Source organism: Haliotis rufescens, unplaced genomic scaffold (genome assembly GCF_023055435.1).
Source record: "Haliotis rufescens isolate VD_foot unplaced genomic scaffold, xgHalRufe1.0.p SCAF_27, whole genome shotgun sequence".
Taxonomy (NCBI): Eukaryota; Metazoa; Mollusca; class Gastropoda; order Lepetellida; family Haliotidae; genus Haliotis; species Haliotis rufescens.
Genome location: NW_025963968.1, coordinates 4163749 through 4189472, shown reverse-complemented (window position 1 = coordinate 4189472; position 25724 = coordinate 4163749). Strand labels below are relative to the sequence as shown.

The window sequence follows — 25724 nt, the reverse complement described above, 5'->3', positions numbered from 1 at the left end:
GGGCAAAGCGGGATTCAAACCCACAATCATAGGTTTCTGGCATGCCCAAGGGACGCAACTCTGCACAACAAATCATGGTTCCTTAGACGACTTGGACACCCGTACCCCCAGTGCGTCTTAAGGAGAAATATCCTGAATATTATCATGATAATGTGTGTGTTTGTTGTTTAACGCGACATTCAGCAATATTCCAGCCATACAACAGCAGTCTGTAAATATCGTCTGGACTGTTATACTCTAAAAACTGAAAAGTTATATCACACTATGAAATGCTGAATGAAATATTGGTTACTTGAGTGTTCACCAAATTTCTGAATCATCTGTAGGGATGCATGTGATACGTCAGTCACGTGTACCCACTGATGGTTGATCCGCAACTTGTTTCCATGAAAATATAAAGTCAGGTGGTTACGATTCACTGAGTATCATATTGGCAGCTTGTTATATTATAAGTACAAAATGAAACAAGCATAAACCTACAGTCAAGTCTCGTTAATCCGAAACTTATTAATCCGACAATCGGCTTTAGCTGACACTTATGATGGGAACCTATTAAATCAGTGCTATTTAGACCCATTAAACCGACAGTCTCGCACTCCGACCCTGACACACCTAATTCGCAACAGTCTCGTTTATCCGACACAGTGATCAGCGTACTCTGTGGTCATCTGCCCGCGAGTACACAGCCCAGTGATGCGAGACGAGTTGACGTGTAGCAGCATATTTCAACGGCTGCAGAGATAAACTTGCTTAACAATAAACAATTACTGCTTTAAATAAGTGAGTGAGCGAGTGAATATGGTTTTACGCCGCTTTTAGCAATATTCCAGCAATATCACGGCGGGGGACACCAGAAATGGGCTTCACACATTGTACCCATGTCTGGAATCGAACCCGGGTCTTCGGCGTGACGAGCGAACGCTTTAACCACTAGGCTACCCGACCGCCCCTGCTTTAAATAAACAAAACAGGATTAATCACAAGCCTAGATTACCTCAATCTCATTAAAATCATATATATGGTGTATGAGGGTGACATGTAACACAGTTTGCACATACAGTCGAACCACTCCTCAAGGTCCTCACGTTTGACACAAGTGCAACTGAATATTGGAACATACTGTTTTCTGCTTGTATGTACACTAGTTCATTATTTGACTCAAACCTACTACCGTATTCGACATAATAAGCGCCCCGCTCTAATAAGCGCCCATGGCGATATTTTCTAATATATTTGCTAGTGAACAATCCCAATTAGCACCCCTTCCGATTGATCAATGTACACAAGACTTATTGATTCGTGTATAATACGCACTCGTGTGTTATATGCACCCATAATTGTGGGCAATTAAATTCTAGAAAATATATCTTTCGTGTATGATACGTACATACTTTTCTTTTGAATCATTTCAGGCAGTCAGCATAAACTACTGTACTAAATTTACAATTTATCAACTCTGTTTTTGTTCTCACCAAAATTATATTCTAATAAGAGCACACTATTTCCAATTTTGAGAGCGCCCCGGGCGCTTAATACGTCGAATACGGTAAATATGTTTCAGGTGGTCTTGCTTTAAGTTTCTTTGATGACGAAAAGTGCAATATTTTATGTACTGTATCGTGTATCGTATCGCAACTTGCTATTGAAATATGTCTCGTATTACAACAAAGTGTATCAATGAAGCCAACAGGGACCAACCATTTGATGTTCGGATAATATTTGATTAATGGTCTGAAGCAGTGATCAAAATGATATCCTGTACAAAATTGTGGCATTTTTGTATGTAATTAAATATGAAATATAATAATATTCAAAACAAAAATATTAAATGGTTGGTCCACCACAGATAAGGGTTATGGCTTCACAGGTGGCAGCCATTGTAACTGGCAAATAACCAAAAGTCATTTTCTTAATCATAATTATGCACAGTAATTGTAACATGTGTTGTGATCATACAATGAATTATGTTTAATTACAGAGTTCAGCTATGTGCAGCAAATTAAACATTGTATTATACATCCACACGACCCTGATGCCCATATTACAAACTGAATCAGAAACTATCCTCCTCCTCCTCCTCCTAACAACCATCCAACACCACACACACACATACCTGCCCATTATCAATAAAATATGAGTTTCCCCAAAGATTTCCAGAGTAATCAACTAAGTGAGTGAGTATGATTTTACGCCACTTTTAGCAATATTCCAGCAATACCACGGTGGGGGACACCAGAAATGGGCTTCACACAATGTACCCATGTCGGGAATCGAACCTGGGTCTCCGGCGTGACGAGCGAACGCTTTAACCAGTAGGCTACCCGACCGCCCCTAATCAACTAAGTGCTGAGGACAAAACTATATGCTCACAACCCAGACGTACAATTTCTGCTATTACAGGGGCCTGGTTCCGAAACAAACTATCATCACCTCAGCTCAAGAATAATTCCCTCATCTACATTTTAAGTATTCTTGCATTTTGACTGAGTGAGTTCGGGTTCACACAATCATCCATGACCGGCGGATCCTACCACGTCTAAGGGAGATAACTATACAGTGAATGTAAGTGTTAAAACCCACATGATCTCATGTCCCTCTTGCATGTTGTGGGCTCCGGTGGAGTGACATTTATGTAGAAGCATGATGCAAGTATGGTCCAGCTCTTGACACTCTAAGTTTACAAATCTGACAACCCAAAACTGCTTGTTCAAATTTGTCAAATGCAAAATTTCTTAAATGAACACAACTACATAATAAAATGAATAACGTAAAACCAAAGCAAAAAACTAAAAACTTTAAAGTGATGCATGGTGCTGGTGCAGGATCCCAGCATGACTATGTCTGTGATTCTTTTGTTAAATAAGATCATGGTTCTCTGGCACTATGTCTGCGCTAAAATCATCTATATTTGCTAAGGCAAGAACAGTTATTTTTTTCATTTTACTGACAATGCCAAAGGGGGGCCAAAAACATAATTAAAAAAACAATAAAAACATTATTGCAAGAGAAGATTCAAGATCTAATAGTGTGAATGTTTAGGTAATATTCTTACTAATCTAAGGATTCAGGATGTTTTCTCATCGGTAACATTCAATCCAAAAAAATATTTAAAAGAAATTGTTCAAAATTTGTAGTTTAAAGAAATAAAAATAATGTTAAGGGCAGTATGATCGATAAAACAAGCAAAGAAATTAATCTGGCATGAAACATTGAATCTGACACCCAAGAAGCTCTTTTTTCACACCAAAATAAAAGAGTCTATACCTCTGTACAAATTTTCAACAGTTATTACCTGAGAACATCAATATATTGTTATTTAGAAGACCGACACTCAATGTTCCTAAAAATATAGGTTAGTTTTACAACATGCTCAATGCACTAACAATATCTTCTCAAGAAAGTATTGCATTTGATTGTCTAGGTGAAAACATCATCAAACAACACACCAACTGTTTGGTATCCAAATGTCATGGCATGCCAGAATATGAGAAGTCTGACGGCTCTTCACATTATATGAAGATGATCCACAGTTCAGCATGTTGTGCCAGGCCCTCCCTTTCTGTTGAATGCCAGATGTTGTGCAACTCTCTCCCTCTCAGTTGAATGCCCGATGTTGTGCAACGCTCTCCCTCTCAGTTGAATGCCAGATGTTGTGCAACGCTCTCCCTCTCTGTTGAATGCGAGATGTTGTGCAACGCTCTCCCTCTCTGTTGAATGCCAGATGTTGTGTAACGCTCTCCCTCTCTGTTGAATGCCAGATGTTGTGCAACGCTCTCCCTCTCTGTTGAATGCCAGATGTTGTGCAATGCTCTCCCTCTTTGTTGAATGCCAGATGTTGTGCCACGCCCTCCCTCTGTTAAATGCCACGCCCTCCCTCTCTGTTGAATGCTGCATGTTGTGCCACACCCTCCCTCTGTTAAAAGCCACACCCTCTCTGCTGAATGCCACATATAGTGTCATGCCCTCTGTGTCTGCTGAATGTCACAAGATGTTGTGTACCACCCTCAGTGTCTGCTGAATGTCACAAGATGTTGTATCATGCCCTCTGTGCCTGTTGAATGTCACAAGATTTTCTGTACCACCCTCAGTGTCTGCCGAATGTCACAAGATGTTGTATCACGCCCTCAGTGTCTGCTGAATGTCACAAGATGTTGTGTCACGACCTCAGTGTCTGCTGAATGTCACAAGATGTTGTGTCACGCCCTCAGTGTCTGCTGAATGTCACAAGATGTTGTGTCACGCCCTCAGTGTCTGCCGAATGTCACAAGATGTTGTGTCACGCCCTCAGTGTCTGCTGAATGTCACAAGATGTTGTGTCACGCCCTCAGTGTCTGCTGAATGTCACAAGATGTTGTGTCACGACCTCAGTGTCTGCTGAATGTCACAAGATGTTGTGTCATGCCCTCAGTGTCTGCCGAATGTCACAAGATGTTGTGTCACGCCCTCAGTGTCTGCTGAATGTCACAAGATGTTGTGTCATGCCCTCAGTGTCTGCCGAATGTCACAAGATGTTGTGTCATGCCCTCAGTGTCTGCCGAATGTCACAAGATGTTGTGTCACGACCTCAGTGTCTGCCGAATGTCACAAGATGTTGTGTCACGACCTCAGTGTCTGCCGAATGTCACAAGATGTTGTGTCACGCCCTCAGTGTCTGCCGAATGTCACAAGATGTTGTGTCACGTCCTCAGTGTCTGCTGAATGTCACAAGATGTTGTGTCATGCCCTCAGTGTCTGCCGAATGTCACAAGATGTTGTGTCATGCCCTCAGTGTCTGCCGAATGTCACAAGATGTTGTGTCACGCCCTCAGTGTCTGTTAAATGTCACAAGATGTTGTGTCACGCCCTCAGTGTCTGCCGAATGTCACAAGATGTTGTGTCACGCCCTCAGTGTCTGCCGAATGTCACAAGATGTTGTGTCACGTCCTCAGTGTCTGCTGAATGTCACAAGATGTTGTGTCATGCCCTCAGTGTCTGCCGAATGTCACAAGATGTTGTGTCACGCCCTCAGTGTCTGCCGAATGTCACAAGATGTTGTATCACGCCCTCAGTGTCTGCCGAATGTCACAAGATGTTGTGTCACGCCCTCAGTGTCTGTTAAATGTCACAAGATGTTGTGTTTTTCCTTGTACCTCTTCCGGGCTGCCTCATACATGGCTTTCTTTCTGTCTTCTAAAGATAAATGGCGGTTTCCTGCATTTCGTCCAAAACTGTCCGACTTGAACGTCAACTGTGATGGCTGGAATGAAGAGTGAAGCAATTGTCAATACTGAAAAATTGCTGAGTGTGGTTTAACTTATTGCTGAGTGTGGTGTTAATCACGAAACAAACAACCAAAAACTTTCTCTGGCTTTCAACGGATATGAATGAACAATTACTTAGGGTTGTGTGAGCCCAAACACCAATATATTACAGTTATATAAACCTTCAGATCTATTAACCCACCTCATATGACTAACATGGGTTGTGGGCGATTTATCAACTTTGGTTAGACCCACACACACAGGTGTGGCACAAATGTTAACTTTCGTTAACCCATGAGGTGAGGTGATGTGAAATGGGTTTAACGTCGCATCCAAGATTATTGCACTTATATAGCGACGTGCATGCACGTGTTTGCGTGGCTGCTTGTAATTGTCTGGACTGATACCGATTTATAGTGCTAGCTCACTGAGATACCATGCCGCAGTTTAACATGAACGCTCTACCACAAGACCACGGAGGCGGCCCGTTAACCCCTGAGCACAGGTATGGTGCCATATTAACTTTGGTTTTAACACAGGTAGGGCACTATATCAACTTGAACATGTGCTTACACAAACTGTCTGTTGAGTTGGGGGTGATACTGAGTTACCATCGGGGGCCTGTACTTCCTCGGGGGTGAACTCAACATTCCCCTCCAGGATGTTGGTGATGACAACGTCCACATCTTCACACCTGTCTGAAACACACATCACACCTGTCTGAAACATACATCACACCTGTCTGAAACACTCATCACACCTGTCTGAAACATACATTACACCTGTCTGAAACACACATCACACCTGTCTGAAACATACATCACACCTGTCTGAAACACTCATCACACCTGTCTGAAACATACATTACACCTGTCTGAAACACACAACAAACCTGTCTGAAACATACATCACACCTGTCTGAAACACACAACAAACCTGTCTGAAACACATATCACACCTGTCTGAAACACACAACAAACCTGTCTGAAACATACATCACACCTGTCTGAAACATACATCACACCTGTCTGAAACACACATCACACCTGTCTGAAACATACATTACACCTGTCTGAAACACACATCAAAACTGTCTGAAACACACACCACACCTGTCTGAAACACACATCAAAACTGTCTAAAACACACATCACACCTGTCTGAAACACACAACAAAACTGTCTGAAACACACATCAAAACTGTCTAAAACACACATCACACCTGTCTGAAACACACAACAAACCTGTCTGAAACATACATCAAACCTGTCTGAAACACACATCAAACCTGTCTGAAACACACATCACACCTGTCTGAAACACACATCACACCTGTCTGAAACACACATAACACCTGTCTGAAACACACATAACACCTGTCTGAAACACACATCAAACCTGTCTGAAACATACATCACACCTGTCTGAAACACACATCACACCTGTCTGAAACATACATTACACCTGTCTGAAACATACATCACACCTGTCTGAAACATACATCACACCTGCCTGAAACACACATCAAAACTGTCTGAAACATACATTACACCTGTCTGAAACATACATCACACCTGTCTGAAACACACATCAAAACTGTCTGAAACATACATTACACCTGTCTGAAACATACATCACACCTGTCTGAAACACACATCAAAACTGTCTGAAACATACATTACACCTGTCTGAAACATACATCACACCTGTCTGAAACATACATCAAACCTGTCTGAAACATACATCACACCTGTCTGAAACACACAACAAAACTGTCTGAAACACACACCACACCTGTCTGAAACACACATCAAAACTGTCTAAAACACACATCACACCTGTCTGAAACACACAACAAAACTGTCTGAAACACACATCAAAACTGTCTAAAACACACATCACACCTGTCTGAAACACACAACAAACCTGTCTGAAACATACATCAAACCTGTCTGAAACACACATCAAACCTGTCTGAAACACACATCACACCTGTCTGAAACACACATCACACCTGTCTGAAACACACATAACACCTGTCTGAAACACACATAACACCTGTCTGAAACACACATCAAACCTGTCTGAAACATACATTACACCTGTCTGAAACACACAACAAACCTGTCTGAAACATACATCACACCTGTCTGAAACACACATCACACCTGTCTGAAACATACATTACACCTGTCTGAAACATACATCACACCTGTCTGAAACATACATCACACCTGCCTGAAACACACATCAAAACTGTCTGAAACATACATTACACCTGTCTGAAACACACATCACACCTGTCTGAAACACACATCAAAACTGTCTGAAACATACATTACACCTGTCTGAAACATACATCACACCTGTCTGAAACACACATCAAAACTGTCTGAAACATACATTACACCTGTCTGAAACATACGTCACACCTGTCTGAAACATACATCACACCTGTCTGAAACATACATTACACCTGTCTGAAACACACATCAAACCTGTCTGAAACATACATCACACCTGTCTGAAACACACAACAAACCTGTCTGAAACATACATTACACCTGTCTGAAACATACATTACACCTGTCTGAAACACACATTACACCTGTCTGAAACATACATCACACCTGTCTGAAACATACATTACACCTGTCTGAAACATACATTACACCTGTCTGAAACATACATTACACCTGTCTGAAACATACATCACACCTGTCTGAAACACACATTACACCTGTCTGAAACATACATCACACCTGTCTGAAACACACAACAAACCTGTCTGAAACATACATCACACCTGTCTGAAACACACATTACACCTGTCTGAAACACACATTACACCTGTCTGAAACACACATCAAAACTGTCTGAAACACACATCAAACCTGTCTGAAACATACATTACACCTGTCTGAAACACACAACAAACCTGTCTGAAACATACATCACACCTGTCTGAAACACACATTACACCTGTCTGAAACATACATTACACCTGTCTGAAACACACATCAAACTTGTCTGAAACACACATTACACCTGTCTGAAACACACATTACACCTGTCTGAAACACACATCAAAACTGTCTGAAACACACATCAAACCTGTCTGAAACATACATTACACCTGTCTGAAACATACATTACACCTGTCTGAAACACACATAACACCTGTCTGAACACACATCACACCTGTCTGAAACATACATCAAACCTGTCTGAAACATACATTACACCTGTCTGAAACACACATCACAACTTGTCTGAAACACACAACAAACCTGTCTGAAACATACATTACAACTGTCTGAAACATACATTACACCTGTCTGAAACATACATCACACTTGTCTGAAACACACATTACACCTGTCTGAAACACACATCAAACTTGTCTGAAACACACATTACACCTGTCTGAAACACACAACAAACCTGTCTGAAACACACATCAAACCTGTCTGAAACGTACATTACACCTGTCTGAAACATACATTACACCTGTCTGAAACACACATAACACCTGTCTGAGCACACATCACGCCTGTCTGAAACATACATCAAACCTGTCTGAAACATACATTACACCTGTCTGAAACACACATCAAACCTGTCTGAAACACACTTCTTCACACCTGTCTGAAACACACATCACACCTGTCTGAAACATACATTACACCTGTCTGAAACATACATCACACCTGTCTGAAACATACATCACACCTGTCTGAAACACACATCAAAACTGTCTGAAACATACATTACACCTGTCTGAAACATACATCACACCTGTCTGAAACATACATCACACCTGTCTGAAACACACATCAAAACTGTCTGAAACATACATTACACCTGTCTGAAACATACATCACACCTGTCTGAAACATACATTACACCTGTCTGAAACACACATAACACCTGTCTGAACACACATCACACCTGTCTGAAACATACATCAAACCTGTCTGAAACATACATTACACCTGTCTGAAACACACATCACACCTGTCTGAAACACACATTACACCTGTCTGAAACATACATTACAACTGTCTGAAACATACATTACACCTGTCTGAAACACACATTACACCTGTCTGAAACACACATTACACCTGTCTGAAACACACATCACACCTGTCTGAAACACACATTACACCTGTCTGAAACACACATCAAACTTGTCTGAAACACACATTACACCTGTCTGAAACACACATTACACCTGTCTGAAACACACATCAAACCTGTCTGAAACATACATTACACCTGTCTGAAACATACATTACACCTGTCTGAAACACACATAACACCTGTCTGAACACACATCACGCCTGTCTGAAACATACATCAAACCTGTCTGAAACATACATTACACCTGTCTGAAACACACATCAAACCTGTCTGAAACATACATTACACCTGTCTGAAACACACATCAAACCTGTCTGAAACATACATTACACCTGTCTGAAACCCACATCACACTTGTCTGAAACACACATCACACCTGTCTGAAACACATATCACACCTGTCTTAAACACATATCACACCTGTCTAAAACACACTTCTTCACACCTGTCTGAAACACACATCAAACCTGTCTAAAACACACTTCTTCACACCTGTCTGAAACACACATCAAACCTGTCTAAAACACACTTCTTCACACCTGTCTGAAACACACATCAAACCTGTCTAGAACACACATCAATTCTATCCAATATACACATCATAAATTTCAATTTTCACTACAGTCTGTGAATGTTGTATCCACATCATAAAGTTAACTGTCAGTGATGATAAATTATCAGAGGGAGTGATTTGAGATTAATACGAAAACAGCTTGTCACACCAAGGTGGGAGAAAATTCCAAAGTGATGCATGTTTTTTCTATGTTGATGAAACCATAAACACAGGTAGAGTGCTGATAAACGATCCTCATCAGGGCAAATCTGGGATTCAAACCCATGATCATAGGATCCTTGCAGCCCTAAGGGACACAACTCACAGCAAATTGCAGCTGCTTAGATGGCTAGGTCACCTATGTCCTAATGAAATGTGAGACATGTTGCTTTCATTACCCAGCTCAGCTATGATTGTAGCAATAGGGACATGAGGCAGGACAGTCTTCACTTGATCTACCATGACCTTGACCTCCGGAGCTACTGAGATCTGACTGGTTGTGACTGGTGGTGACGGGACTCCTTGAGATTGTTGCTTAGCTGCCGGAGCTTGTGTTATTTCAGCAGCTGAAGAAAATTGACTCTGTTGTCAATACAATCATGAATTCTTGAATCATTGCATTTGTGTTTCCACCATCCTGTCATCGACCATCGGATGAGTGGGTTCTTTTGAGTGTACAAGGTGAATGTATACACTGTGGACTTTCATCTGTTGGGGTCCATAAATGCATAACCATATTGAAATCAATTCTAATCAGTAAATATGTCAGAAATAAAAACTTCACAAAAATCTGATTTAATCATCAACACGCCAAAAACTGGACACAATAATATAAAATCAGTGTCATCGTTCAGCTCAATAATGCAACACAAGCCCCTCCCATTCTATTGTCACCCAATAAGTAATCAGTAGTGCGTTAGTGGGCGTGACCTGACATTTATTAAATATTTTTTTTAAAACAAGGAAAACAATTGCAAGGTTAGCCAATCAAATGCCAATCACAGGCAATTTACATATTGTGATTTAAAAATTCTTTTTGACCAATCAGAATTGAGTATTTGTTTGGGTTCACAAGATCTACTTATGTTTGACCAGTGGTCGATAGTGTGAACAACAATCCATGCTGAGACTTGTTGCAAATGTCATAGATGGTGGTGCAAAGTCAAATCCTAACAAGCTTGAAATACTCATATCCCCCACCAATATGACATGTGCAAGGCATTAGCCCTCCGGAAACGAGCACTACTGCCATTCTCAGTCGAAGTCTAAGTCGTTGCCATGGAAACTAAAACCTTTTTCAAAAATCCCAAACTATCACTAGGCACCGGTTTACCACTAGGCCTATCTATGTGTAAAGTTTGGTTAAGATATCTCTCATGTTTTTTTAGTTCTGCTCCGGAAACGAAATGGGACAGCTGGAAGGACAGACAGCCCCCATATTCCTATATCCGCCTTCCACTTCGGATGATTATGATAACCATGCTGCCACACTTACTATTATTAGGCACTGGTGTAGCTGGCAAGGGGTAAGACTGCCTCTTGAGGTAGTCGGTTTTATCTGAGTGGGTGTACGAGGTAGCTGCGACACCCAGACTTCGACACATGTTTTGTCGGACTCTTTCCGAAAACTCTTCACATAACTCAGCTTCCTTCTTCTCAGTCACTGGCAAATATCTGGAACACATGGCAAAGCGTTTTTTCATGTTATCAAGGGAGTGAGTATGGTTTTACAGTTTTAGTAATATTCCAGCAATATCAGGGCGGAGGGACACCAGAAATGGGCTTCACACATTGTCCCCATGTGGGGAATAAAACCCGGGCCTTCGATGTGACGAGCGAATGTTTTAACTAGAGGCTTCTCCACCGCCCATCATGTTATCAAGAGATGAGTTTACAGAATAAATACAATACTGTTTCAAATGCTAACCATGGAACATTTAGTGATAGGTTTCTCTAGATACACATAATGACGCTCATCTGAAGTGGCATCCATTCTTCAACCAGAACATGAATTGAAAACATTAAATAACGATGACCTTGAATTCTTGTACATGCAGTAAAAATGTCTCATTTTACATTTTATTTTCTAATACCGGCATATACAATATATAGAAGTGTATTGTTTCATATAATAATACAACCTTACTTAGCTATGATATATTGTGGCAGAAGAAGTTGTTTACCCTTAAGTTTCCACCTCTGTCAAATGTATAGAGGACCTGTGAAGATCAGGGGTAGAAAAGGTCTTCAGCAACCCATGGTTGCCGTAAAAGGTGACTATGCTTGCCGTAAAAGGTGACTAACGGGATCGAGTGGTCAGACTCGCTGACTTGGCTGATGCATGTCATCGATCCAAATTGCGAGTGCCGCATTTAACAACCAACCAACCACCCAAGCAAATGCGTAGAGCACAGAACACTGTCACAGCTTGCACTTTATAAGTCCACTTGCTAGGTATTATGATAATTATAATCATTATTATTATTGCGGTGCACCAATATTTCAGTGAATCTTGCCTTATCCAATGCAAGCTACAGCCTATGCCATAGGGTTAGAACATGTGATGTATAATGCCTGCTGTAATTAAGATGTGTGACCTGACTAACATGTTCGTTTCGTTCAATTGTTGTTTAAAGCCGCACTCAGCAATATTCCAGCTATTCGAAGGCGGTCTGTAAATAACAAGACCATCCAGTGATTGACATTTTGAGCATCAATCTACGCAGTTGGGATATGATGACATGTATCAACCACGTCAGCAAGCCTGACCAGCCAATCCTGTTAATGACCTCTTACAACAAGCATGCGTTGCTGAAGACCAATTCTAACCCAGATCTTCTGGGAGGTATTGTTACTTAATACAGTGTTTCTAAACTGTGTTGTGTTATTGCAACCCATATCTCTACTGGGGGACGAACAGGTTCCCTGACAGCATGATTTGTTGAAATTCAATAAACCAGCATTTGTCCAGATTCTAGTATTGGCAGCCTATAGTGACATTACCACATAACAATAACTCACAAACATACACCAACTGTCAGCCATGTGACACAACATTGTCTGAAGGCCACCAGTTATACTGACCATATTCCAGCTATCCATGAAGCCACGCCATGTTCAATATTGACATGAGGACCTAGCTACTCGTAAACACCACAGAAACAACTCACCGTAATTTAAATATTGTGTATGGAACAAAAAGGCACCAGAAAAGGTCACTCCACCAAGCACTTTTCACTGTGGACTGAAACATAAAGAGTGAGTGAGTGAGTGAGTTGGGTTTAACGCCGCTTTTAACAGTATTCCAGTTATATCGCGGCGTGTCAGCTTAATGTGGGAGGAAAGCCCAAAGTGATGAAGGTTTCAGACCTTTACCACCTCTGTGAAACCCACGAGCACGGGGATGGTGCTGACAAACCTAGAAACATAATCGGGGCGAACCGGGATTCGAACCCATAATCATAGGTTCCTGGCGTGCCCAAGGGACGCAACTCTGCACAGCGAATCGCGGTGCCTTAGACGACTGGGCCACCCAAGCCCCCCGAAACATAAAGAAAACAGGGTACTGATAATACAGCCATCTTGGGAACTCCACTTTATACTAACATCAATTAACATCATGATGTTTTGTTGGTTGTTTAACGCAGCACTCAGCAATATTCCAGCTATATGACGGCGGTCTGTAAATAATCAAGTCTGGACCAGACAATCCTGTGATAGATATCATGAGCATCAATTCACGCAATTGGATCAATGACATGCATCAACCAAGTCAGTGAGCCTGACCACCCATTCCCATTAGTCGCCTCTTCCAACAAGCATAGTCACCTTTTACGGCAAGCATGGGTTGCTGAAGACCTATTCTACCCTGGATCTTCACGGGTCACATCATGATGTACAATTTGTGTGACTGTTGTAGACACTTACAGGTAGGGCTAGCTATCGATATAGATCATGAAGATTGATAATTGCTAACTAAATATCGATCAATTATCGATAAATATTGGAGAAGGAACTTTAAGCAAAAATGCAAGAAAGTCACGAAAAAAATCAACAGATTTCACGCTACTGGTGAGCAGTGACACATGGATTACTTTGTGGACATTTGAGATAAAACAAAAACAGTTGCCTTCCGTCTTTGACTATTGACGTTATTGTTCAGTAAATCTAAACTATATTTAATCACTACAGTTAATGTGAGTTATTATTGATGGCAACAGTTTCATATCGATAATTGTTAATAATTCTTCCCATCAACGATTATTCCAATTATAAATCTTTTTAGCCAGCCAAACTTACAGGTCACCAGAAGGAAAAATTCAAAATGGGTAAATTTGATTATGACTTAATACCAGCAGATCCTGAAAGATTGGTTGGTTGGTTTGTTGTTTAACGCCGCACTCAGCAATATTCCAGCTATATGACGGCGGTCTGTAAATAATCAAGTCTTGACCAGACAATCCAGTGATTGACATCATGAGCATCGATCCACGCAATTGGGATCATTCACATGTATCAACAAAGTCAGGGAGTCTGACCACACGATCCCGCTAGTCGCCTTTTACAACAAGCATAGTCGTCTTTTACGGCAAACATGGGTTGCTGAAAACCTATTCTACCCCGGAATCTTCAAGGGTCAGATCCTGGAAGATAAGGGTGGCAACTCTGTACACCAGATTCCCTGACCTCAGACTACAAGGCTGGACTTCTGCCTATACCTTGTTTGCTGTTTAATGCCACATTCAGCTATATTCCAGCTATATGATTGAGGCTCCTGTTGAAACAAACGCAACAAATGTTAAGATGACATCAGATACTTACAACATTTACTTTGAAAATATCTATTCTGTTTGCTTGAATTGTTATCTGAAACAAAGAGACATAATAACACAAGTAAACATTTTGTACAGTAAGGTTGAAAATAGTGAGTGAGTTGGGTTTAAGGCGCTTTGAACAGTATTCAAGTTATATCACAGTGTGTCAGCTTGATTTTGGAGGAAAGCCTGAGGTGATGCAGGTTTTAGACTTTTAAAACTTTGGTGAAACCCACGAGCACGGGTATGGTGCTGACAAACCTAGAAACATAATCAGGGCTACCCAGGGTTCGAACCCACGATCAGAGGTTTCTGGCATGTCTAAGGGACACAACTCTGCCAAACGAATTGCAGCGCCTTTGATGAATAGATTTTCACCCATTTAATGGTTGGTTGGTTAGATTGTTTGTTGTTTAACACAACACTCAGCAATATTACAGCTATATGACGGCGGTCTGTAAATAATCGAGTCTGGACCAGACAATCCAGTGATTGATATCATGAACATCGATCTATGCAATTGAGAACGATGACATGCATCAACCAAGTCACTAACATTGCTTAACTTCACCTGATTTGTGACTTGTGCACTGTAAACAGGACCATGTGCCACCATTTGAGGAGGAATCAAACCCCGGGTGTTGTGACAAATCGTGCTATGATCGATGCTCATGATGTCAATCACTTGATTGTCTGGTCCAGACTGGATTATTTATAGACTGCCATCATATAGCTTGAAAACTGCTGAGTGTTAAACAACTATGATCACTCAGCAAAACATGGCCCACTTTATGATTTTAATTAAATTGTAATTATTTTCTACATGTTTATCCTTTTCACAGCTTTCTGAACTAGTTCCCCCAGCTGGCTTCCAACCTACTTCAGAGTGGTAATTTCGGATAGTTGTTACCATGGTTACTTGCACATTGTTGCACAAAGTAGGGTTTCATTTCATCATCAGTAGACATACAAGCAAAAACCCCCGGAAAGTTCAACAGGAAGCACTCACAGGTTGTATTAAGTGTCCTAATTCAAATGGCAGTGACCTGCAAAAAACATAATTGCCATGAGATGATATACAGCTCGTTTGTTTGTGGTTTAATGCCGCACTCAGCAATATTCCAGCTGGGTGATGGCGGTCTGTAAATAATCAAGTCTGGACCAGACAATCCAGTGATTGACATCATGAACATCGATCCACGCAATTGGGATACAATGACATGCATCAACCAAGTCAGCAAGCCTGACCACCCGATCCCGTTAGTCGCCACTTACGACAAGCATAGTCGCCTTTTACGGCAAGCATAGGTTGCTGAAGACCTATTCTACCACAGGTTGATAGACAGAGAATTGAGTATCAACATTTATATGTGTGCAACATTTATTTAAGAATGGGAGTGAGTGAGTTAAAGTTTAACGTCACATCGGCAATATTTAAGAATGGACTTTCACATTATGTGAGCTCATTGGAGTTTGAATCTTCATAGAGTGAAGGCCAAACTATTTGGCTCGCACTCCATGAAGGTTCCAACTCCAATGAACTCACATAAATTGAAAGTAAATTCTTCATTACCTTTTAAGAAGAGTTTAACGCAACGGGGAGATTTCTGAAGCTGTCAAAAAACCTGTAGCTATTACAAGCGTCAGACATTATTGATCAATTGGCCGATCATTCAACAGAGTTGAAGTCATAGTGAGTGAGTGAATGAGTATGGTTTTATGCCGCTTTTAGCAATATTCCAGCAATATTCCAGCAGGGGACACCAGAAATGGGCTTCACACAATGTACCCATGTCGGGAATCGAACCCGGGTCTTCGGCGTGACGAGCGAACACTTTAACCACTAGGCTACCTGACCGACCCTTTTGAAGTCATAGATTGCTGTAGAACATTGTCGGGTGTCAGGGTCAGTCTAGGCACAGATTGCGTTGATAGTTTGCATGTGCATGTCTTCAATCCAAGACTTAAGTACCTAAATGATCAGAAGCAATGATCTGTATCAATTCGTGCTTGGGAATTCCCAGGGTTTTCTGGAGGAATGTGGACATAATCCATCAGTGCTGATGTCATTTCAATAATTCAGTCACATGAAAAGCACATGAATGTCAAAACGTGGCGCTAATACACTCAGGGTTCAATTTCTGATCGTAAATGTGTGTCCAGTTTTATGATATTTTCCCACACATTTCAGCAAAATGGAACAGGTTGGCATTTCCAGGTTGCATAGCAACACATTACCGTTACAGCATATATGTATTGTTATCTTGAGTACTAAACTTACCAAAATTTTAAAAGACCTATTTTCCCACTTGTTGTGGTCTTTTCAGGAAAAAATAATAAGGGCAACGTTGTACCTGAAAAAAAGACGATACAGATTCACAATGATTGGATAGAATTATACGACATCACACTCAGAGATCAGAGACCAAACAAATTCACAATGATGGGATATAATCATAGAATGTCATACCCACCAGTGCTACAAATCACCGATCGAACTGCCGATCTGACTTAGGGGATCCCTCATAGTTTGCAGATTTTACAATTCTTCTTGAAACTTTTCTTGCTATCAGAGTTAGTGAATTATCATTATTATTATTATTTTTTCTTAGATATATCATTTGTGGACCCTTAGACTCATAAACACATAATTGAGTGAGTTGGGTTTAACGCGGCTTTTAACAGTATTCCAGTCAAATCGTGGCGTGTCAGCTTAATGTGGGAGGAAAGCCCCAAGTGATGCAGGTCTCAGACGTTTACCACTTCGGTGAAACCCACGAGCACGGGTATGGTGCCGACAAACCTAGAAACATAATCGGGGCGAACCAGGATTCGAACCCACAATCATAGGTTTCTGGCGTGCCAAGGGACGCAACTCTGCACAGCGAATTGCGGCGCCTTAGACGACTGGGCCACCCGTGCCCCCTCATAAACACATAAAACATATTGTATCAGCATATATACTACTCAAAAGAAGCTAAAAAACACCTGATTCTTTCATAGCATGACAGATAAACTATAGTAGCATGGTACACTATATTATCATGGCAGTTAATTTGTAGTGGATCATAATGGTGAATGCTTACTAACATATTAAATATGTCATACGCACAATGTTTCTTGTTCTTTATTCACCTTTTATGACATATCAATTCAGATTGATCGATGCTGATTTTCTTTATCGAGTTCGGTAAACAAAGTACCTAGCATTAGCGATTCAAGGGCGGGCAACTCTATGTTATCGCGGTTTTAATATCTTGTGGTGTGATATGTGTGGATTATGAGGTTTATATCACTTTTGGATTATGCATAATCAGTGTACATAAGACCTATGTTGGGTCAAGGGACATTGTCCAAACAAGTGGATTCTTTTCTAACCAATTTTGAATGTAATAAGGGGTAATTCTACTTCAAAAACATTCCAGAAACTATCATAAAAAAGTTAACATGTATACTTACAAGTAATCGTGACATACCGCAATGAGTCCTGTATTCGTTCATGCGATGAAATATCATGCTTAGATTTTCATAAATAAACAGTCGACAGAGGGTGTGGATTATGGGATTTATCGTTACTGCGATAATATAGAGCCAGCGATAATATAGAGTCATACTATAATATGAAAGAATTGGTGTTCTTTAACTTCTTTTGAATAGTTTATATCAGTTGTGGCTGACCGTGATTTAAATATTTTCATCATGTGTTTAATCCATTCTAACTCATCATGGTAGGCAGTATTCCTTACCACTATATATTGATTTTACATATTTGACCACTTCTTCTTTATTTTTATCAGGGCTGATTTCTTGGCACCCTGTGACCCACTGCAGCAGTGATGAAAAGTGCCAGTCCAGCAGCTGCAACAGAAAGACCAATTGTGGATGATGCTCCACATGCTTGAGGAAGAATGGCAACAAGAACTATTTGTTACAAGGTCATTTTAGTCACATCATGGCCTCTTCGCTCAATGTGGGAGAAAGCCCCAAAGTGATGAAGGTACTAAAGTACTCATCGAAATGAAAAAAAACTGTTTTGCTGGATTGAGTAATCGACACAAAGCATTACATAGATGTAAATACGAAATAACAAAACAACTGGAAAAGTACTTGTCTGGATTTGCTAGTTTTATCTCAGTGCTCAATACAAAATGTACTTTACAGGAGGTAATTTCTAGGCACTTCCAACATTCAAAAATAAAACTAAGTCCAAATTGACATGGCAGAAACAGGCTATAGGCATTATGTAAATTAGCCTGGAAAAAAGATATCAAAACAACAATAAAAATAACAGCTATGTTTATGTACATAATAATAATGACATGTAAGTTGTTGTTTGAGAAGGGAATATGTTACTTTTATGTTCTGATATTTTGACGATGATTCACTATCCCACAATGCCACTCACAAATCACTAACCACTGACAAATCACATGCACGTGGGTTTCAAGCACCTGTTTTCACTTGTCGTCAAGGTGTCATAGGTCATGGATATTCACCTTGATCTACTAACACCTGGTTATGCTCAGTTTCACAATAGTCTGTTTTGTTCATATTTTTACACACTTTTACATGTAAAAAGACATAAAAACCTTTGATACGCTGTATTTGTGCCAAGGCCCAATTAATACTAATTGAGTTGTTTAAATATTTATATATTTTGTATATTAACTACATTTATTTAAACTCTGAGATCGAAAAAACACTTTTTTTTTCATTTCCGTGAGTACTTTAGAAATTTACCCCTTCAGTGAACCCCTGAGTACGAGTGAGTGAGTGAGTTGGGTTTAACGCCGCTTTTAACAGTATTCCAGTTATATCACGGCGTGTCAGCTTAATGTGGGAGGAAAGCCCAAAGTGATGCAGGTCTCAGACCACTTCGGTGAAACCCACGAGCACGGGTATGGTGCTGACAAACCTAGAAATATAAACTGGGCGAACAATGGACGCAACACTGCACAGCAAATGGCGGCGCCTTAGGCAACTGGGCCACCCGTGCGTCCACCCCCCCTGAGTATGAACCAAGGGACATAATCAAAGTGACAACAACAACAACAAGCCATTTATATTGTGCATATTTCCACACCTCACAGGGACATGCTCAAAGCGCTATTATTACCCCAGTTACTTGATCAGTGTGCACTCAACAATCATTCTCAGCTCGCGTGGCATGAAAGGGACATAACTCTGCATTTGGAAGGGTTAAAATGACTGGGACATACATCTCCCTTATTTCTGACAGCATAATATCAATTTGTTGTGGCTTAATGTGAAAATTCAAGGAAGGGAGTGGTCATTTATTATACTTATTATAGGGCAGGGATGGGGTGGGCATTGGTCTTTGGACTGGATTTGTTTACCCCATCCCCGATTTATGAAACATTCTTTCATGACTCTAATAATCAATGTCCCTTGAACATGTTGAAGTCAAAATAGAGACTGTCATTTTTTTTTCAGGTACACCCCCCCCCCCCCCCCCCCCCCAACACACACACACACACTCCAGTCCCTAATGTTATGGTGACTTGCACAGATATAAGCATGATTTGGTATGACTAAGTTTATGACAATTGTAAACTGTATGAAGCCTGAACTTACACAGACATGAGGTACGACTAAGCTTGTGACCAGATGGTCTAGAGGTGAAATGTGGTCACAGACCAGGATTCTGGCCCGTTTGTCCCGATTCTCATCTCCGTCTGTTGATATTATAATGCCAGCGACACCAAACATAAACCTCAGGACAACACTGGAATAAACGAAAACATCAAAACTCAATCTCATTAAAATCAGATCTTACTTCTCGCTATCGCTAAACAAAGATCTGAGGACTTCCGATTACGGGTGACGTCAGAACAACCTTTCATCTGACCAATCAAAGCGTCGCTTACCAGATCGTGAAAGTGACAGTCGGAATGTGTTTTCTAATCATGCAACCAGGCGTTGCACAGTACCTGGGAAGCACTGCCATGCAATCTCAACCATATATTAGACATTCCGGAATGTTCGTTTTATTCAGTTTTCAGAATTTTAATCGAGAATTTTGTCAACATATTTTTCAAGCGTAGTCTGAAAGGGAAGTCGCCAGTTTGAAACGAGTGCCGTAAAGCTCGAGAAAGCTGCTTTCTAATTGGCTGATGTCAACTTCTTGTTTGTCGTTTCAGTGGTGGGTCAAAGTTTGCGAAAGGTCGTTCTGACCCGTAATGGGATGTCCTCAGATCTTTGTTTAGCGGCAGCGAGAACTCAGATCTGATTTTAGTGAGATTGCATCAAAACTTGAAGTAAATACAGATGGTGTCTCATTCTCAGTGTTTGAAAATAAACATGTCAAGAGGGTCCTGGGGCCCTTATCTCTGTTTCAATAGTATCTGGATCTAGGGACCCCTGAACCTACCACTTTTAACAAGTAGTGAGACGATACACCGATGTATCACTATTTTTTACTTCTTGATACAAGTATTGATCACAAGTGCACACGAAGTAAAAAGGATCGATTATTACCTTAAATGCATTCTTTAACAAATGCTACACCAAACACTAATCATGCTAATTACTAGTGAAAATGAGTAGTGAAAACGTAAATAATTTCATCCATTGCGCAATACTTGACACTGCCAACTGTAAAATGTTAGTGTACCAGGTATTTGATCATCCTGTCTATGAAAAAGATGGCTTACGCACCACAGATAAAAGCACATACAAGTATCGTGATACGTATCACATCGTGAGCAAGGTACCGTGAAATGTACCGGATCGCACAGTTGGTGTATCGTCCCAGCCCTACTTTTAACACTAGGAATATGACAAGAAAATCCCTCCAATTCTACCAGGTTGTCAGTTGTTATGAATCAGGAGGATTCCCAGTCGTGGATTACTTGTAATCTGATTGGCCAGTTGCCGTCTTGTAAAAATCAATACATGTCGATCGACCAGCCATTGCGGTTGGTTGGTTGGTTGGTTTGTTGGCATGGTTGGATAACGCCGCACTCAGCAATATTCCAGCTATATAACGGCGGTCTGTAAATAATCAAGTCTGGACCAGACAATCCAGTAATTAATATCATGAGCGTCAATCCACGCAAATGGGATTGCTGACATGCATCAACCAAGTCGGCGAGCCTGACCACCCGATCCTGTTAGTCGCCTTTTACGACAAGCATAGTCACCTTTTACGGTAAGCATGGGTTGCTGAAGACCTATTCTACCCCAGAATCTTCACAGGTCCAGCCAGTACAGACATAGAAGAGTTTCATCATGTTCGTATGACAACATCTCCTTGTCCCTTTATAACTGACCCTGTAGGCTGAACACAATATAATTACATACAAACCCACGGGCGGTTCATGGCAGATGTGAGAATGTCGCAGCAACATTTCACTGAAAACATGTACCTGGACTCGAGAATACATAATGTGAATTTGTCATATGTGTCACTAACTGAACGTTTGTGTACACCTCGGGACCAAAGACCAAAGAAAAATAAATCGTCACTAATATTGAACTTCTTTCTGCTTACCTTCTTATGAACCATGTTTTGGGGAGAAGGAAGGACACGAGGAGAGCATGCAGTGAGATGAAGAACCGCAGGACTGCCAGAACTAGCCCTAGTGGGAAGTATAGTATGATTGGCACCATAGATATCCCATCTGGTAACCTGGAAACAAGAAGACAACGTGTTCAGTTACAATATGTACAAACATGTAGGGATTCTGGGTTAAATGGGAGACAAGACGGATGAATGTCGCTTTCAACATTATTGCACTTACACAGCAATGTGTGTGTGCACGTGTGTGCTTATACTAGTCCGGACTATTGCCGGTCTTACAGTGCCAGCCCACTGAGATAGTGTTGAAGATTGATGACTGATTGATTGAGAACAGCAACATTGTACATTGAAACCATTTCAACCAAATATCAATTTGGGCATGTTATATGGCAGTTCAAGATTTGTTTCAAGTCTGCCTGTCTGTAAGAAGTTGATCAAGGCTATTGGAGTACTGCACTTTACCAGGTGCACTTTTTTTTTTATCCCACTTAATGCGACAGAGGTAGAATCAGGTTCAACTTGCATTGAACTTAAAGCTTGGCTTGACAAAAGGAGTTGATCGTTATTTAGCCAACATTTTACAACAGAACCACAATTGGTATCTCATAAACATGATGTATATAGTCAATGTTTACCTTGTGAATAACACCCGATAAACACGATGTAGTCCCTTTGTTATGTGAAATTTCAAACTTGAAAAAGAAAAAATGGTACGTACTTATCTTTCAAAACATGTGTTAAAAGAGGCAAGATTGACAACTCTAACTTTAAACACATGCTAAGTATAGCATAGTGGGAGGGTGTGTGTGTTGGCATATCCCTAAATAGGGCTGACTATCGATATAGATTATCATGATCTGATTATAGAGATCGATAATTGCTAACTAAATATTGATCAATTATCGATAAATCTTGGAGAAGGAACTTTAAGCAAATATGCAAGAAAGTCCTGAGAGAAATCAACATATTCCACGCCACTGGTGAGCAGTGACACATTTATACATAGATTATTTTGTTGACATTTGAGATATAACAAACACAGTTGCTTTCTGTCTTTGACAATTGACATTATTAACAATAACAATTCTGTTTCGGTAAATCTAAACTTTATTTCATCAAAATAGTTTCTGTAAGTTATTGTCGATAACTACAATTTCATATTGATCGTTAATTCATCAAAATAGTTTCTGTAAGTTATTATTGATCACAATTTCATAATCGTTAATATTTTTTCCCACTGGTGATAATTTGGATTATCCATCTTTTTAGCCAGCCCTTTCCCTAACATAACCACAACCCTATGGAGGCACACAAGGTCTGTGAAGAGACAGCCGCAGACAATTTGTGCAACATGGCTACGCCCGCTAAACTGCATATGTCTTGCCAAGTCTAGTCTATCCTTAGTGACAAGTCACAATCCTTCCAATTATGTCTTTCTCATGCATGTCAAATAACCACGGCGACATACCTTGAATACAGTCACATTCATCCTAGACACTGTAACTTAGTTAAGCTATGTACTGGTAAAATGAATATGTATGTTTTAAGTTTATCAGCTGTTTATCTCTTGTTACTTCATAGGAAATGCACTGAGCTCAAAAGGTAACATGTATGTGCATATAATGATATAGGACAAATGACACATTTCCTAGGTTTAAAGAGTACTTACAGATTGTCAGACTATATACCACGTAAACCGGTACTCTACAACATTACAACCTTGCTTTCTGGTCATGTGGTACATAGGGCCACATGGTTACAGAACTAACTTTCTGAATGATAAAAAAAAATGAATTCATGAATGTTGATGCATATGTGTATTTTTTTCGATCATGGATAGTAATGAAACATGTAATGTAATCACTGCGCTGGAGCGTGCCAGTCATACTAAAGGCTCCACAAATCCTATGACATAATTTGTTAAAAATTGGCTGCATGCACACCTGCAAACAAAAGCTGTGTGATGTCAATCTAGCAACAAGGTTGCTGGGGACATGGAGTGTGTGTAAACTCTTCACACTGATACATCATCTCTATAACCTTAGTGATTGGACTGTAAGAGTGATGTTTAGATTTTTCAATAAATAATTATGACAGATTGCCAAGCGCTACACACTATTTCACCATGTTCACAAGTTCAATACATTAATTTTGTCACACTGATTTTAACTATCTGGATTTTATTTTTGTAGGCTCTTGTTGGCACCATCTGATATGCTCTCACTGCTGATGTTGTTTGAATATGAAAATCATGACTATTGAAAAGGTCCACTGGCCACCACAATTACAGTGGCTTCTATTACCATTATTATGCAAAAACAATTATCATGATTATGTGTCTAGTTTTCTGCACACTGCAACTGCATCTGTTCTCCTCTTTATGAAACTCTAGTAACAGAGAGTGAACAATTGGAAATATCATCACCAGCAATAAAAATGTTTCCACAATTTTGTATGTCTTATTTATTTGTTCCAAAACAGCAAGAATCTGAAAATAGCATAAATAAAAGAAATGAGAATAACTACAAGTTCACCAGATATAATCATCCTTTTCATATCTTGTCCGATCTTCCACATTACCATAAGGGGCGGTCGGGTAGCCTAGTGGTTAAAGCGTTCGCTCGTCACGCCGAAGACCCGGGTTCGATTCCCGACATGGGTACAATGTGTGAAGCCCATTTCTGGTGAAAAGCCATATTTCTGGAATATTGCTAAAAGCGGCGTAAAACCAAACTCACTCACTGACTCCATTACCATTCTGACATTTTTTCTCCAGTTCTTCCACCTATATTCATTTTTGACTTTGCACTTAGATCCCATTATCACTGATTATCATGTTTATTATCATAAAGTTATTTTTTCTGATGCAAATACTCATATTGACAATACAAAAAGAGGCTGAATGAAAACAAACTAGTGATAAAATGCAAATCCCTACATTTAATTATATTTTGATGACCATGGTGTTTAGTGATACTGTGTTGTTTTCTGACATGGTCACTGAATTCCTTTTCTTTCTAGGCTTGGCTGAAACATATCTTGAAACTTAACCTCATATTTGCAAATATTTTGCATTGTCATAAATTGATGGTTGCCCAGTCCTACATAACCTACTCGTGTAGCATTCTCCATTTCCTGTTGCGTTCGCCCTTAGGTTTTTCACCTATGTTACGTACATTAGTGAGAGACCCTGGACTGAGATTGTCCCAAATATCAACACAATATTCTCACCTGTTGAGTTCCAACAAGCTGCGAATTTCCATCTTCCGGGTTACAATAAACACCCACAGGTGTCAATTATTATATTTCTTTCAAACTTCTCTACACGAATGAATTTATAACGTGTTGTAAATGATTTCTTTCTCATGCAACCCAAAACACCATGGGCGCCGCCATGATGGGCGTCGAACTATGGGTAATGTACGAAC

At 40.2% G+C, this 25724-nt stretch overlaps 1 protein-coding gene across 3 annotated transcripts; it reads right to left on the bottom strand.

The window, feature by feature from the left end:
* Positions 1-1953: 1953 nt before the first annotated feature.
* LOC124139379 (lipid droplet-regulating VLDL assembly factor AUP1-like) lies at positions 1954-25694 on the bottom strand. 3 transcript variants are annotated; one of them, XM_048402588.1, is made up of 13 exons: positions 25528-25694; positions 22267-22404; positions 20349-20499; positions 18500-18611; positions 17035-17107; positions 15763-15799; positions 14761-14805; positions 13110-13183; positions 11435-11613; positions 10338-10505; positions 5814-5938; positions 5111-5236; positions 1954-4830 (listed from the first exon to the last, which is right to left on the bottom strand). In XM_048402588.1, exons 1-13 carry the CDS (start codon positions 25557-25559, stop codon positions 4822-4824), a joined length of 1269 nt encoding a protein of 422 aa, XP_048258545.1. In that variant the 5' UTR covers positions 25560-25694; the 3' UTR covers positions 1954-4821. The 3 variants fall into 3 exon arrangements, with proteins under 3 accessions (XP_048258545.1, XP_046362364.1, XP_048258546.1); XM_046506408.2 differs by having other exon boundaries at positions 1954-5236; XM_048402589.1 differs by lacking the exons at positions 1954-4830; positions 5111-5236; positions 5814-5938 and adding an exon at positions 9880-9929.
* Between the last annotated feature and the right edge of the window lie 30 nt (positions 25695-25724).

What these genes read in the sequence shown, in the direction of transcription:
- LOC124139379 (XM_046506408.2), bottom strand. Translation starts at nt 25,559, where the DNA reads ATGGAAATTCGCAGCTTGTTGGAACTCAACAG. An exon ending in AGCTTGTTGGAACTCAACAG is followed by an intron (nt 22,405 to 25,527) that starts GTGAGAATATTG and finishes TCTTGTTTCCAG; the next exon opens with GTTACCAGATGGGATATCTA. An exon ending in TACAATCATAGCTGAGCTGG is followed by an intron (nt 5,939 to 10,337) that starts GTAATGAAAGCA and finishes TGTGTGTTTCAG; the next exon opens with ACAGGTGTGAAGATGTGGAC.